This window comes from Capricornis sumatraensis, chromosome 23 (assembly GCF_032405125.1).
Source record: "Capricornis sumatraensis isolate serow.1 chromosome 23, serow.2, whole genome shotgun sequence".
In the NCBI taxonomy this organism is placed as follows: Eukaryota; Metazoa; Chordata; class Mammalia; order Artiodactyla; family Bovidae; genus Capricornis; species Capricornis sumatraensis.
Genome location: NC_091091.1, coordinates 30,603,597 through 30,619,987, shown reverse-complemented (window position 1 = coordinate 30,619,987; position 16,391 = coordinate 30,603,597). Strand labels below are relative to the sequence as shown.

The following is a 16,391-nucleotide window of genomic DNA, read 5'->3' as shown; positions in this document are numbered from 1 at the left end:
AGCTAGAACATCCCTGAAGGGCAGCTCATCGCGCCTCTGCAGCCCCTTCGGCCGACAAAGCCCTTCTTTTTCCTCTTTGGGGAATGGCGAGAAAAATGAACCGAAACCACACGTCACGGCACAGCCTCCATTCCCTCACTAGGCGCGAGGAAAGAAGCTTGGGGATTGCGATGGGAACGCACACGGGTTCAGCGCGGTGGGGCGGTCCGGGGGTGAGTGGGCGGGGCCGTGGGGTAGGCGGGGCCGCGGCGCGGGCGCACGCCTCAGAGGGGGGCGTGGCCGGCCCGGCGCGCGCGCCCGCCTTCTGTGCTCCTGCAGGTCCGCCGGCGATCAGCTGGTCTGCGCTCCACTGACGTGGGCCCCGGCACGTCACCGCCGAATGGCAGCCTCCAGAAAGGCACCGCGAGTAAGGTGAGGGCGCTCTGCCGGGGATCCGGCGTCCGGGCAGCGCGCGGCCCCCCGGGCCTGGGCACGCATGTTGCACCCCGGAAGGCAGGGACAAGCGGGTGAGGAGTTGCGGGCGGCCCACCGCAGTCGGGCGCCGGCTGGGGCTGGCTGGAGCCCCCCGAGCGAGGCCACAGGGGAGGGAACCATGCAGCCGGGCAAGTTCCGGTTGGTTTCCAGCGGTCGCGGGCACCCCCAGGCAGCCCGAGCCAGGTTCCCGGACGTGTGTGTGTGCGGAGCTGCGGCCATCGGCCCGAGGGGGCGGTGGCCATCGCCGCCCCTTCCCCGGCCCGGTGAGAAGGCCCGCTCTGGCAGGAAGTTGACCCCTACTGGCTCTTCTCGGGGTTCGGGGAGGCGGGCGAGCCCCTGCCCTCGCTCCTCTACCCTGGGAATCTAATCCTCAAATTACAACCCTGACAGTATGACACCTGCAATTCGCCTTACTGATCTGTCACCGTCACAAGCATAGGCAACCGCGGGCCCTTCCCCACCCAAGTGTTTTCAGAGGCTAGGAAATACTTGGGCATAATTTCCAGGAAAGTCCCACCGGTAACCTGCCCTGGGCTCTCCCTGGATTCAGGGAGGTGAGAAGGATAATCCCCTGGCCTCACATTAACAGGTTGCAGCCTGTGCTTCCCCCATACCCAGGGAATACTTATCAGAGCAGCTAACAAAATGGGAGGAGGCTGAGAGATAAGTTGAGGGTCACAAAGGTCAGAAGCCAAGCACCCTGGCAATCCACACGAGGTCAGCCATCCTCTAACCAGCTGAAACTTGAATGAATAGGCTTCGCAGCCTGGGCAGACTCACTTGCTGAACACAGACCAAGGCTTGTGCTGGTGTTTGTGAGTGGAGGGATCCCAAGCCGACCTTGAGTTGAACCTGGCCTTGCCACAGCATGTTAGGGATGAGTAGAGAACCTGCCCACCCTGTGAAAGGATGTCCGATGTGTGGCTAACCTGCACGGGGAAGGAGCTGCCTGTGTGTTAAGTGCTGGAGGTGGGTTCAGACAAGTGGATCCTGAGTTAGGGCCCTAGGCTGAGAAGTAGCCTTTGAGGACCAAGTTGGTCTTTGCTGGTTTCATAGATTCACAACATTTTAGGGGTAGAAGGGTCTTTAGGTATCACTGAAAGAGCCTCTTTACCTCACACAGGAGGCCACTGAGAGCTGAGAGAAGGGGGGCCATTTGCCCCAGGTACTTCCCCCAATGGCAGAATTTGAGTGCTGTCACTGTAAACATGACTCGGTTTAGATGATAGAAACTGAACTCAAATTGACTTAGTTAAGGGGTTGAGCCAGCTTCTAGTGCCGCTGAGTCCAGGTGACCACACCAGCTTCAGACTTGGTTTCTCTCTTGCACTTCTTAGCTCTGATTTCTTCAGTGTTGGCTTCATTGTCAGGCAGACTTTCTCCTTTGGCAGATTATGACAATTGTAGTCTGACAGCCCCAGCAGAAATAGGGTCTTTTTACCTAATGGTTGGAGCAGAAATTCCAAATCTGATCCTCACTGGACTGATTTGATCCTATGCTCATCACTGGTTTGAAAGGATGGATTGATCCTTTGTCCTTCGGTGGTTTGGAAGGATGGATTGAGCAGGCCTGGATCCCAGAACTTGGTGGGCGAACAGGTGAGACTCATTCCAACTCTGTGGGCTGAAAGTGGAGAAGAGACATTTTCAGAAGGAAAACCAAGGTGCTCTGACCAAGAGAGGGATGGTTGGATTCTGGGTAGGCAAAAAAAACATTGCCCACTTCTTCACCCTAGAACCTGTTCCATTCTACCCTTGTCTCACCTTACAGGGCATGACTGAGCATCTTGGTCCTTGTTTTGCCCCATCCTGAGTGATATACACGTGTGATTCTCATCTTGGACTGGGGGCATGGGGAGGGTAATAACACTGCTGGGATTTCTTTAAAAAGAGAGAGGGAGAAAAATGTGCCATAACCATCTTATAAATAGATTGAATATAGATTGAATAGGAAGTTCTCTGCATGCTTCTTTCTTCTTACTCATCTCATGGCGCATCGTGATACTGAGAAGGTGTTGGCTGGAGAAGGGGCTTCCCAGGTGGCTCAGTGGTAAAGACTCTCCTGCCCGGCAGGAGACATGGGTTCAATCCCTGGGTGGGTAAGATCCTCTGGAGAAGGAAATGGCAACCTGCTCCAGTATTCTTGCCTGGGAAATCCCATGAACAGAGGAGCCTGGCAGGCTGCAGTCCATGGGCTTGCAAGAGTCAGACACGAAGTGACTAAACAACCACCACAGGCTGAAGAAGTCCGGGGCAGGAGAAGAGCACTCAAGTGAAAGCTGGGAAGCCTAGACTCCAGTGCTAGCCTAGCTGTGCCATCAAATAGCTCTGAGGCCTTGAGCAATTTGTTGACCTCTGTTTCTCAGTTTCTTTCTAGAGGTGGGAGCTGAGTTGGATCATCTCTCAGGTATATCCTAGCTCTAACATTTAATGATAACCTTGCTCTGAGAGCCGGAGAATGTGTCTGTCCAAGTAAGTGAAGGGTAGATGGATTTCAGACTCTGCAGAGACCAGGATATGACAGGAGCATGATTGTTATAATGTTCAGCTGCTTTGTGGCTCCTTTGATCCTTACAGGAAGATGGAGTTGGTGATGCTGACAGAGAGTGCTTGAACTCCAGTTCTCTGGGAACGTCACCTGTCAGACTGATTTCTGGTCTTGTCTTTGCAGCTCCTAATGTTTATGGCCTGTGGCGAGTTGTTTCTTCTCATGTAAAGTGAATGAATAGAGCTGCTTTTGAATAGTTTCCCTGCAGCTCTCTTGTCCTGTGTGTCAACCAGTCACTTGAGTATGTAGAGAAATTGACTTCCTTGGCTCACCGTCTTTTAAATGTGTATATGAAGTCAAGGGAAACCAGGTGAGAATGCGACTTGTTTTCTGTCCAAGGAAAAGAGGTTTTTTACTTTGTAAAATATTATAACAACTTTATTGAGATAGAATTCATGTGCCACACAATTTACCTATTAAAAAGTACAATTCAGTGGTTTTGAGGATATTCCCAGAGTTGTGCAACCATGACCATGATCAGTTTTTTGGACATTTTAATCCTCCCTGGAAGAAGCCCTGTACACAGTGCAGTCACTCCTTATTTCCAGCTCCATCCTACGTCTAAGCAGCCACTGCCTCCTCTCTCTCAATGGATTTGTTTCTTTTGGACACTGCATATGAAATCATACAATATATGATCATCTTTGGCTTTTTTCACTTAGCATAAAATGTTTTCCAGCTTTACTACGTTGTAGCATATATCAGTAATTATTCCTTTTTATTGCCAAATAATATTGCATTGTATGTTTAGACCACTTTTATTTATCCATCAATTGATGGATGTTTGGGTTGTTTCTACTTTTTGAATATCATGAATAATGCTTCTATGAACGTTGTGTGTAAGTTTTTATGTGGACTTGTGTTTTCAGTTTCCTTTGCTATGTACCTAGGAGGGAAATTGCTGGGTCATAAGACTGTATTTAATCTTTTGAGGAATGCTGGGCTGTTTTTCAACGCTACTGTACTATTTTACATTCCCACCAGAGATTTTCTGGTTGTTCCAATTTTTCTACGTCCTTGCCCCTTGTCCTTTTTTTTTTAAAATTATAATCTTCCTAGTGGGTGTGAAGTGGTATCTCATTGTGGTTTTCATTTGCATTTCCCTTATGAATAATGATGCTGAAAATCTTTTCATGTTGATTATTGGCCACTTGTATATCTTCTTAGGAGAAATGTCTATTTGGAATCTTTGACGATTTAAAAATTGTAATATTTTTCTTTTTATTGTTGAGGTGTAATAGTCCTTTTTAAAAAACGTTTTATTTATTTTTGGCTCTGCTGGGTCTTTGTTGCTGGGTGCAGGCCTTCTCGTTGTGGTGAGCAGAGGCTACTTTGTAGTTCAGTGTATGGGCTTCTCATTTTAGTGGCTTCTCATTTCAGGCTCTAGGCATGTGGGCTTCAGTAGTTGCAGCTCATGGGGTTAGTTGCCCCGTGGCTTGTGGGATCTTCCCAGACCAGGGACTGAACCCATGTACCCTGTTTTGGCAGGTGGTTGCTTAAGACTGGACCACCAGGGAAGTCCCTATAGTAGTTCTTTATATACTCTGGATACCAGAATCTTATCATATATTTGAGTTGCAAATGTTTTATTTTATGGGTTGCCTTTTCACTTTCTTCATCGTATCCTTTGAAGCATTACAGTCTTTAATGAAGTCCCGTCTGTTTTTCTTTTGCTGCATATGCTTTTGATGTCATATCTAAGAAATCATTGCCTAATTCAAAGTCAGGCAGATTTATGTCTATGTTTTCTTCTAAGAAAACATTTATGTCTGTGATCCATTCTGAGTTAATTTTTGTATATGGTGTGAAGGTGGAAGTTCAGTTTCTTTCTTTTACATGTGGATATCCATTTGTCCCATCATCATTTGTTGAAGAGACTAAATATTTCTCCATTAGATGTTGTTGTTGTTGTTCAGTCCCTAAGTCGTGTCCTACTCTTTGCGACTCCATGGGGGGCAGTGTGCCAGGCTTCCCTGTCCTTCACCATCTCCCAGAGTTTGCTCAAACTCATGTCCATTGAGTTGGTGATACCTTCCAATCATCTCATTCTCTGTTGCCCTCTTCTCCTCTTCCCCTCAGTCTTTCCCAGCATCAGGGTCTTTTCCAATGAGTCAGCTGTTTGCATCAGGTGGCCAAAGTATTGGATGTTCAGCTTCAGCATCGGTCCTTTCAGTGAATATTCAGGGTTGATTTCCTTTATGATTGACTGGTTTGATCTCCTTGCAGTCCAAGGGACTCTGACTCTCAAGAGTCTTCTTCAGCACAAACAGTTCAGAAACATCAATTCTTTGGCACTCACCTTCTTTATGGTCCAGCTCTCACATCTATACATGACTATGGGAGAAACCATAGCTTTGACTATATGAACCTTTGTCGGCAAAGTGATGCCTCTGCTTTTTAATATGCTGTCTTCCAAAGAGCAAGCATCTTTTAATTTTGTGGCTACAGTCACCATCAGCAGTAATTTTGGAGCCCAAGAAAATAGTCTGCCGCTGTTTCCGTTCTGCACACTCCCCTGCCCCCCACCCCCTGCCTCCGCCTGATCTATTTGCTATGAAGCAGTGGGACCAGACGCCATGATCTTTGTTTTTGGAATGTTGAGTTTTCAGCCAGTTTTTTCACTCTCCTCTTTCACCCGCATCAAGAGGCTCTTTAGTTCTTCTCTGCTTTCTGCCATTAGAGTGGTATCATCTACATATCTGAGGTTGTTGATATTTCTCCCAACACTATTGATTCCAGCCTGATTCATCTAGCCCAGCATTTCCTATGATGTACTCTGCATGTAAGTTAAATAATACAGTATACAGCCTTGACATACTCCTTTCCCAATTTTGAACCAGTCCATTGTTCCATGTCTCGTTCGAATTGTTTCTTCTTAACATGCATACAGATTCTTAGGAGGTAGATCTGGTTGTTGTTGTTAAGTCGCTAAGTTGTGTCCAACTCGTTTGTGACCCCACGGACTGTAACCCGCCAGGTTCCTCTGTCCATGGGATTTCCCAGGCAAGAGTACTGTGGTAGGTTGCTATTTCCTTCTCCAGGGGATCTTCCTGACCCAGTGATTGAACCCATGTCTGCTATATTGGCAGGCAGATTCTTTACTACAGAGCCACCAGGGAAGCCCTCACTGATATATGTCTATCTTTATGCCAGTACCACACTGTCTTGATTACTGTAGTTTTATTAATTTTGAAATCAGGAAGGGTTGAATCCTTCAACTTTGTTCTTTTTCATGATTGTTTTGGTTATTTCAGATTCTTTGCATTTCTGTATGAATTTAGGATCTGCTTATAGTGGAAGAAAATTCATGAATTAGAGACTGAGATTGAGATTTACCTGCCATGGTGATGTTTTATCTGAAACTTACTTATTTCATCACTGATATTGGGGTGAGAGTTTTTCCATCTCATAAAGGAAAATTGCTAAGTCGAGTTGACGTTCTTCTCTGACTAAACCTTGCCACGTTTACTGAGGTCAAAGTATGCAATAGCCTGTTCTTTCTCTTCCTTAGGGCAAATTACCAGGATTTTCAGCTGAGAAATTTAAGAATAATTGAACCTAACGAGCTGACATACTCAGGAGACCCAGGTGTGGAAACAGGTAATAATTTTGCCTCTTACTTTAGATGGAACATCTTGGAAGGATTTTAGATTCCTCTACTTCAGCACCAAGTTGACAGAGAAGGGAGGGTAAGGATTAATAATTGATCATGTCTAGGGATGAGGGGATGTATGTCTGGAAATTAAAAACCATTTTGTCTTTTGGCTTCCTGGGTTATTGGTTATCGGAGAAGGCGATGGCACCCCACTCCTGTACTCTTGCCTGGAAAATCTCATGGACAGAGGAGCCTGGTAGGCTGCAGTCCATGGGGTCGCTAAGAGTCGGACACGACTGAGCAACTTCACTTTCACTTTTCACTTTCATGCATTGGAGAAGGAAATGGCAACCCACTCCAGTGTTCTTGCCTGGAGAATCCCAGGGACAGGGGAGCCTGGTGGGCTGCCATCTATGGGGTTGCACAGAGTCGGACATGACTGAAACAACTTAGCAGCAGCAGCAGCAGGGATGAGGGGATGTATGTCTGGAAATTAAAAACCATTTTGTCTTTTGGCTTCCTGGGTTGTTGGTTATTGTGTGTATGTGTATATTTTATATATATATATGTGTGTGTGTGTATATACACATATATATGTTACTTTTTTTCAGTAGAAAGTGGAGAGAGATGGTTTTTGAATTCATTGTTCTTGGCATGGTGGTGATGGTGGTGGTAGTGGTAGAGATAGGTTGTTATTGAAAAAGTTCTAGTCTGATTTTTCTAATTTCTAATATAATTTATTGACATCCTTAGAGATTGGCTTTCAGTTTTCATCTTACGACTATGAAATAAGTTTATAATGTATTATTGTGCTTTATAAATTGAACAGGCATTCAGGAAAGTCCTTTGGGGAAAAATTTCTGGAACCATACCCTCTTCCCAGAACTGATTAGTTATATTGTTGGGTTGCCAGAAACCCAAATTCCGGAAAAAAAAAAAAAAAGTGGTATATTTCTATATTTCCAGTCCCTTTTCTGCAGACTGCTGAGGAGAACTACAGTGTTTCCTTCTTTTTCAACTGACTGAAAAAGATCAGTCCCACGAAGCACGTTAGTAACCATAACTGATCTCTCTTTGGAAGATCAATGCTGTAACTATATGCAGTTTTAGGTCCCTTTTCTTGACAAATGTAGCTGTGTCCAATACATTTTGGACCATGTTGGAGGAAGGAGAGGAAGGAACGAGAAGAAGAGGAAGTAGGAAAGGGAAAAGTGATAGAACCATTGGATTTAGAGTTTGGTGAGAATTTCTCTTTCTTTTTATTGCATATGAAGAAATAGAGCTTCAGGGAGCTTCAGTTGTCCGAGGTTGTAAATTCCAGCTGGAAACTGGAGCCCACTTGTTTTGACTCCTTGGGTCTTAGAATTGCTTTAAGAGAGCCGCCTCTGTTATGTTCTCTAGATAAGATGATGTATCAGTGCGTGGGCTTCGTAATTGGATAGGCCTTGGGTCCTCGTCCTGATGATCCACTTGACTTGGGTCATCAAGTATTTGACTTCTGTTTATTTATCTGTGAAATGGGAAGAGTCGAACCTCCCTGGGTGGGGATTATTATGAGGATTAACCGCTAATGTATGTAAAGCTCTTGGCCCTTGCTCAGCAGTGGGACAGAGCAACAAACTCTAAAGCTCTGGGTGCTGGAGGAGCAGCTTGGCATCTGTGAAAATGCTAAGATGCTGAAATTGGAGTAAACCAGCCCCTTCTATTTTCGTAACAAGACATGTAGGAATCCCAGCTGGTGCTTCAGATTCAGATTGAGCTTCTACAGTGTATCAGTTGCCGTGTATGGTGCTTTTACACAGGCTGTCATGTTCAATTCTTCTAGCCACCCAGTGAGGTAAGTAGGGTGTGCTCTTCATGTAATTCCAAGCAGCGAAAAGTCTTTTGTTTGTGATAAAGGTTGAAGGCTTAGGAACTTATTTCTAAAAGCAGACCCACATATGCAAGAGACTTTCAAATGAGTCATTCTTTTTAGAGCATGATTTAAAAATACCTGGTAATGTATGGGCTAATTTTACATCATGCACTAGGTTTGTTGTTCTTGGCTCTCCACGTCTCTGCACACCCTGATTAGCTCTTGGCTGCTTCTAACGTTTCTGAAAAGTAATGGGATGTGCAATGAGCAGATGCTAAAATACGGCATCTTCTAGGATCCTAGCTTTCTTTCACAGAAGATTCATCACTGTTATGTTGAGTCTGAAAAGATAGGCACAGAGCTGTGATACTCATTCAGCCATCTTCGAGTGAGCTTATGCATGTATGAGATGCTGGGCTAGATACATGGATTCAGGGATGAAGATGACATGACCTCTGCCTTAAGGAGAAGCAATATAGCCACCAATTCTCACCATTTCTCACATTGCTTTCATAGTTATTGTAGTTAATTGTGTATCTACCTCTAGTAATTGCAAACACAACATTTACTATGTGCCAGGCGCTGCTTCTAAATGCTTTTCATATGATAGTCCATTTAATCCTCATAAAAACTAGCCTATGAGGATCGCCTGCCATGGTTTTCATCTCCTCCATTGTGACTGTCATTTCAGCTGCCGCCGCCGCAGTGGTTAGGTCTCGTAATTGTACCTGCTTTGTCTCCTTCTCAACTCTAGCTGCTCACCCGTTCCCTCACTTGTAAGGCCGGTTGTCCTGCAGCCACCTTTTCTCATTGTATCCATCTCCATGATAGCTGCCTCTGTGGCCGCAGCCCATTTGTTGCCTCAGCCACAGCCATCCTATCTTCTGGCTGTGGTATTGGGAATCTTTTCGTTGAGACTCATGTAGGTGACAAAGACGTGTCTGCATCAGACCGAGGACACTGACCAAATGTGAGGGGCATGAAGGGTGAGGAAGGCAGGCTCAGGGGAGATGTTAATAGTGGTGAGGGTGGCAGGGGGCATTGTGGAGGAAAGTGTGAAGAGGCCCCTGTAGTGGAGAGAAACTGAGGATGCTGGTGATCCCAAGGGAGGCCAGTCTGGAGGAGGAATGTATTGGTGAGGCGAGAGATGGTGATGAAGGTCAGAGTGTGTGCTGAGGAAGCAGGCTGCGGTGACCAGGAAGCAGAGATGTCCTTGACCGGCTGCATCTTGCCTTTGATGGTTTTCAGCGTGTGCTTGCTGTGCTAAGTCATGTCAGTCGTGTTGGACTCTTTGTGACCCTAAGGACTGTAGCCAGACTCCTCTGTCTGTGGGATTCTCCAGGCATAAACACTGGAGTGGGTTGCCATTCCCTCCCCCAGGGGATCTTCTTGACCCGGGGATTGAACCCGTGTCTCTTATGTCTCCTGCATTGGCAGTCAGGTTCTTTACCACTAGTGCCACCTGTAACTGAAGATTTTGTGCTTGCCATTGGGTCTGTTGACTTTACTGATGAAGTCAGTAACTGATAGTATTGATCCATGCTACAGTCAGCACAATAAACACCTAGTCGGTGCTAGCAAAATCCTTAAGTCAGGATATGTCCAAATAGAAGTCAAATTCTTCTATTTGGAAGAACAGAGGAAATTAATGATGTCAAAAGAAAATACACTGGTTTCTATCATATAGTTGCTTTCTAAAATTCCAGATGCTCAGGCTGTACTCCCCCCAGGTAGCTCTCATGTGCCACCAAGGTTGGAATACTGCTCCAAAGGATGTTTATGTTTTTGCTTGACTTTTAAAAATATTAAATTGCTCAGAAATATGATTCGGAAGCACAAATTTATTTTGAAACCCCGAAAGATGTCATAATAAAGTTTTCAGATGCTGGCAAGCTTGTGAAGTCACAATAGGCTTTATTTTGAACCCAGTGGAGGTGTTAATGTATAAATTTAGGTCATTAGATACTTCTGATCCCTCTTTTTCATGTACATAAGAAATTATAGGCTCAGTAGGACAGACAAAAGGAAAGGATGTCCCTCTGAAAAGTATTCAGAAGCAACTGAAATGCAGGGATCATGGATATGTTTGACTCATGAATAGGACTGTTTCTGGTGTCTCTCTCTTTTGGAGACTTCTGTCTTTCGGAAACTTCTGAGTGGGAGCCCTGAGGCCAGTAACTGTAGCTGCCCCTGCAGGTTACAAATAAGATGGGGCACTTTCCCAGTGAGTCCCAAGATTAGTATCATACCCTGTAGGGGAATCTATTGGAGATAACCATAGAGACTGAGGGTTTTATAGCCCAAGGTGGTGATGGTGATGGAGAAGCACCAGATAAAACTGTTAAAGAAAAAGAACCAAAATGAAAAAAAAGATCCATACCTAGCAGACTATAAGCTACGATGAGTCAGAGTATACACTTTTTAAAAAAGATTTATTGATTTATTTTATTTTTGGCTGTGCTGAGTCTTCTTGATGCACTTGGGCTTTCTCTAGCTACAGCAAGAGGGGGCTACTCTTCATTGCAGTGCGCGGGCCTCTCATAGCAGTGGTTTCTCTTGTTGCAGAGCGTCGGCTCCAGGGTGCGCGAGCTTCAGTATTTGCAACATATGGGCTCAGTTGTTGTGGCTTCCAGGCACTAGAGCAATAGCCCAATAGTTGTGGCACACAGGCAGGCTTAGCTGATCTGCGGCATGTGGGAGCCTCTGGGACCAGGGCTCCAATTCATGTCTTCTGCATTGGCAAGTGGATTCTTAACCACTAGATCACCAGGGAAGCCCCAGGGTGTAAATTCTTAAAGATAACCTGTATTACAATGGCCTCAATATAACTCTCCATTATTTACAGGATGGTACATTAGGATGTTTTTGGTTAAGCCAAGTATTTTTTATTTGTTTGAAAAATTGGCTGGTAAAATCCAAAAGTCCCAAACACCAAATGCTGGCTAGGATGTAGACCAGCAGGAACTTGAATTTATTAACGGTGGCAATGCAAAATGGTGCAGCCACATTAGCAGACATTTGGTAGTTTCTTAGAAACCAAATATACTCTTACCATATGATCCAGCAGTCATGCTCCTTGGTATTTAGCCAAAGGAACTGAAAACTTACATCCATACAAAAACCTGCAACATGGATGTTTATAGCAGCTTTATTCAAAATTGCCAAAACTTGGAAACAACCAAGCCGTCCTCCAGTGTGTGAATGGACAAATATTAATAGGCTGTGGTACATTCAGACAATGGAATAATAATCAGCAATAAAAAGAGATGAACTATTAAGTCATGAAAAGACATGGAGGAACCTCAAATCCACGTTGCTAAGTGAAAGAAGTCAATCTGAAAAGGCTTTATACTGTGTGCTTACAACAATGTGACTTCCTGGAAATGGCAAGACTATGAAGGCAGTAAAAAGATTAGTCATACCAAGGGATTGGAGGAAAGAAGGGAAGGATGAATAGACTGAGCAGAGAGGATTTTAGGGCAATGAAAACTATTAAACTCTTAAATCATAATGATAGGTACACGTCACTATAGATTTGTCAAGACCCATAGAATGGGCAGCGCCAACAGTGAACTCCAGGGTAAACTATGGACTTTGGAGGATCATGGTGTCTCAGTGTAGATCATCAGTTTTTATACAACGTACCTATCTGGAACTCAGCTGGTCATTGAGTTACGTGGGGCAGTCTGACTGGTTTTGGAACAAACTCTTCCTGTTGTTGCAGACAGCAGAATGGCTCCAAAGGTAACTTCAGAGCTGCTTCGGCAGCTGAGACAAGCCATGAGGAACTTGGAGTACGTGACAGAACCAATCCAGGCCTACATCATCCCGTCGGGAGACGCTCACCAGGTACTAAGTGGAGATGGGCTGGTGATGGAATTCATCAACCCCTCCTTTCTTTTCCTCCTTCCCCCCTCAGTGTGTTTGTACTCTAGGATTCTAGTTGTCAGACCACATCCAAGTGTGTCCTCCAGGGCTCGGCACAGGGAACTGTGTCCATTTGAACAGTTTCTTAACTGTAGGATTTCTCAGAGCCTTTGATATACTAGGGTGCGCTGTGTAACTCTAAGAAGCAGATGAAATATTCAGCATTTTCCAGATTTAAATGGCTGTGGAATTTCCAGTCATCTCAGAGTGGAGTAGGGGACTCAGTGTTCCAGGGAATTCCTTTGTCTGTTGATCTTTAGTAGCAGTTTCTTTACAATAAATGGGTTCGAACTTGCTCCTTGAAGAGGGGAGAGAAAGGGGAGAATAGTATGTAAAGAGGAGGGGCTGCCGAAGCGGAGAATTTGGCGAGTGAAAGTGGTTGAAAGGTTGAAGGAGGAGGTGGGAGAGCGGGTGTTAAGTGTAGAAGCAGAAGATCAAGCGGGGTTGTTGGATGTGGGAAGACGTGGTGACCGGGTACATTAATGCTAAGTTTAGTAGGCAGTGGGGAGATAGACAGAGACGTGGGATTTAGGGTGGGGGTTTGGTAATGGAATTCTGCCATCCGCCTCTGTTGTTTAGATGAACAGGATTCACTAACTTCATAGGAACCAGGGTTTCACCTTTCGTCTTGACTGAGGACTGGTACGTAGCGTAGCTTGCACAAGTTGGGCCTGAGGAGTGTAGGTGGCAGAGGAGGCGGGCATCCCACCCTTTAAGAAGGACAGACCTTGGCCTCATCCTCAGGGAACTCCTTTCTTCTTCCCCTGCCTGGGTACTTCTGATGGGCCCCTACCTGCTTCCTGTCTGCCCCAGAGTTCAGCCTTTGGACTTGGGCTTCAGGTCACATGGATTCTCTGCTGGATTCATCAGTGGGGTTTTTCATTCTCTTGCCTTTTAAGCATCAGGCAGTTGCCCTGGACTGATTTGACTGTAACTGCCCTATTGCAGTATTGGACGGGATGGCAGAGCACGTCATGTAGCAGTTGGTTTAGGGTCTTCCGTAAGTCCCTGTATCAGTAACGTTCTCCAGAGAGACAGAACCAAGCACATGCATATGGGGAGAGAGGGAGAGAAAAGAAAGAGATATTATGATATTTTGAGCGGTGGCTCACACAACATCAGCTCCCTTGGTTCTCAGGCTTTGGTTTGAACTGGAATGACACCTCTGGCTTTCCTGGCTCTTCAGCTTGCAGAGGGTAGCAGGGATGCTTGCACATCAAAGGCCTGAGACCCAGGAATGCTGAAGTCTGGAGCAGGGAAAGATGGATGTCTCGTCTCGAACAGGAGAGAGCAAATTTGCCCTTCCTGCACCTTTTTGTTCTCTTCAGACTCTCAACGGATTGGATGCTGCCCCTGTATATCAGTGAGGGTGATCTTTATTGGGTCTGCCAACTCAGATGTTAATCTGTTCAAGAAACAACCTCACAGACACACCCAGAAATAATGTTTTACCAGCTTGCTATCTGGCAATCCCTTTACCCAGTCAAGTTGCCACCTAATATTAACCCTCACAGCCTCGCACACTATTGTCTGAAATCGGGTCTCTCCTTTCAAAGAGTCTCACAAGCTGTCATGGAGTCCCAGCCAAACTCCGAATAGTTTTGCTTTATTTATGAACCTTCACCTCCAGGTGAGGCCTTATTATATGGAAAGATGTGACCTGTGAGTATTACTTGCTTCAACCTTTGAAGGTTTTTTCCTCTTACGAGTGTTTGGAAACTTTGTGATGTTGGTGTTTTAGTTTTCTTTTGCCTGAAGTTAGGATAAAATCTGTCTGTTTACAGACAGAGGAGCCTGGCAGGCTACAGTCCGTAGGGTTGCAAAGAGCCGGACACCACTTAGTGACTAAATAAACAAATAGGCCCAAAGCAGTTTCTTATTCAACTTTGGGAACGGCAGCGACACTGGCCAAACCCCAGGTGATGTTCCAGGCTTCCGCTTAGTGTCTCATCTCCTATAACAGGTCTGGAATTTCAGAATTGGATGGCCCCTCCATGGATAAGAAAGCTGAATCTCTAATCGTGGAAAAATGTGTTTTCCAGCAATGTCCTAAAACAGAAAAGTTAAGCTTGCTTGATATTAGCTGTCACTTTCATTGCAGAAGTTACTGTTTAGGCTCATCAACTTATATTCTTGGACTCTTGCTGTTCCCTTCTCCTTCACCACGCCCGCCCCCCATTTTTCTCTTATAATCTTTGACTATCATTTCTATTGCTGTAGCCTAGCCATCGGCCTTGCCAGGCAGGAGAAGTTGTGTTTTGTTTGTTTGATGCCTGTCTCCTGACTGCCATAACAGGGCTAAGTATTGGGTACTGGCTAAGTAGAGGGCCAGCAGTTGGCATATTGATATGTGTATGGGCTCTAGAAACTGTCTGGGTTCTGGTGCCAGATTTATCACTTAACTAGCTGCTTGATCTCAAGTTAGTTAGCTCAAATTCCTAAGTGTTCGTTAAACTCTCTGGGTCTCAGTTTCCCTATCAGCAAAAAAGGAATAGTGACATGCCTATCTCTTAGGGCTGTTATTAGGATTAAACGAGTTAACAGATATAAATGCTTAAAGTGTATCTGTCACCTAATAAATCTCTTTATATTTGTTGCTATTATTGTTGCTATTATTACTATTACAGCGATGAATGAAGGGAAATGTTCCCTTAAAGAGATTACAGAGTAGATAGCCCCTGTCACAAATATAACACAAAGTTCAACTAGTAAATGTCATAGAGAAGAACTCAATCAGTCCAATAGAAATATGTGAGGCATGTATGTAGTTTAACAATTCTAATATTTATGGTGGAAAAAAAGTAAAAAGAAACAGTGAAATAATTTTTTTTACGCCAGTATTTCCAAACATCACATCATCAGTATAAACATCATCAATGATATAATTTACATTCTTTTTTTAATACTAGGTCTTAAATTCTGGTATCTACTTGATTACAGAACATCTCAACTTAAGTGTGGACTGTTCGTTGGAAATATTTGATCTATATTTAGATTTCATAAGATCTGCAGTTGAAAAGTGGACTTAGGTGCCAAAGTTGTTCCAAACATAGTAAAAAAATTTATAATAATAGAGTCTTGAGCATCAGTTTTAAAATTTAAGTTAATTGAAATGAAATAAAATTAAACATTTAGTTTCTCAGTCATATTAGCCACATTTCAAGTGCTTGGTAGCTACATGTGTCTGGGGGCTACTGTAATGGTCAGCACAGATTTTGGTAAAGTGCAGACTGAGCTCATTGGTCAGAGAGAGTATTTGAAGCTGGCAGGGTAAGGATGGAATTGCATCATGTTCACATTTCTATTTAAATGTAGTAGGGACCCACTGTGGGTCTTTGGACAAGAGGGTGATGCGATCAGTCAGTGGGAGCAGTGTTCAGTGTAGATTGGAGAAGGGAGACACTGGGAACTGAGAGCCCTATTTGGAGGTCCTTGCAGGATCCTGGAGTGAGGGTGCCGAGGGCCTGGACTTTGGTGTTGTCCTTAGGAGCAGGGACGAAGGGAAGGATTTAGAGGAGAAGCAGTAGATAGACTCGGAGAAGGCAAGGGCAACTCACTTCAGTGTTCTTGCCTGGAGAATCCCAGGGACAGGGGAGCCTGGTGGGCTGCCGTCTATGGGGTCGCACAGAGTCGGACGTGACTGAAGCGACTTAGCAGCAGCAGCAGCAGCAGATAGACTGAGCAAGAACCTTGCAGGCAGATGAATGAGGGAATGGGGAAGTTCGGAGACTGGGAGGGTTTGTGGTGCCATCCACAGAAAGAAATGAGAAGCCCCACATTCTTGCTTCGGGTCCGTGAAGAGGAAGGGCAAAGCTGGGATGACTGTGAAGTGGGGCCTGGGTCCACGCCAGGATTTTGAGGACAGGAAGGAGGGCTGGCTTTGCGTGTGACCTGCCACAGCAGCCTCCTTAGTCATAGAGAGGCTGCTGTTCTCTGGGGCTCTTGTCCCTAGCTGTTTCCTTTCAGGCTAGATTCTGGGTTGATGGAATTTC

The 16,391-nt window shown here is 45.0% G+C and overlaps 1 protein-coding gene across 4 annotated transcripts in view; it reads left to right on the top strand.

The window, feature by feature from the left end:
* Window positions 1-346: 346 nt before the first annotated feature.
* XPNPEP1 (X-prolyl aminopeptidase 1) overlaps window positions 347-16,391 on the top strand; it is a 51,371-nt gene continuing 35,326 nt past the window's right edge. For 3 of the 4 annotated variants that reach the window (XM_068961766.1, XM_068961767.1, XM_068961765.1), the window contains exons 1-3: window positions 347-411; window positions 6,534-6,622; window positions 12,197-12,321. In XM_068961766.1, coding sequence (XP_068817867.1) covers window positions 380-411; window positions 6,534-6,622; window positions 12,197-12,321 — 246 coding nt within the window. In that variant the 5' untranslated portion in view covers window positions 347-379. Of the gene's footprint in view, window positions 412-6,533; window positions 6,623-12,196; window positions 12,322-16,391 lie in introns of those variants that run through there. The other variant, XM_068961768.1, reaches the window with a different exon arrangement.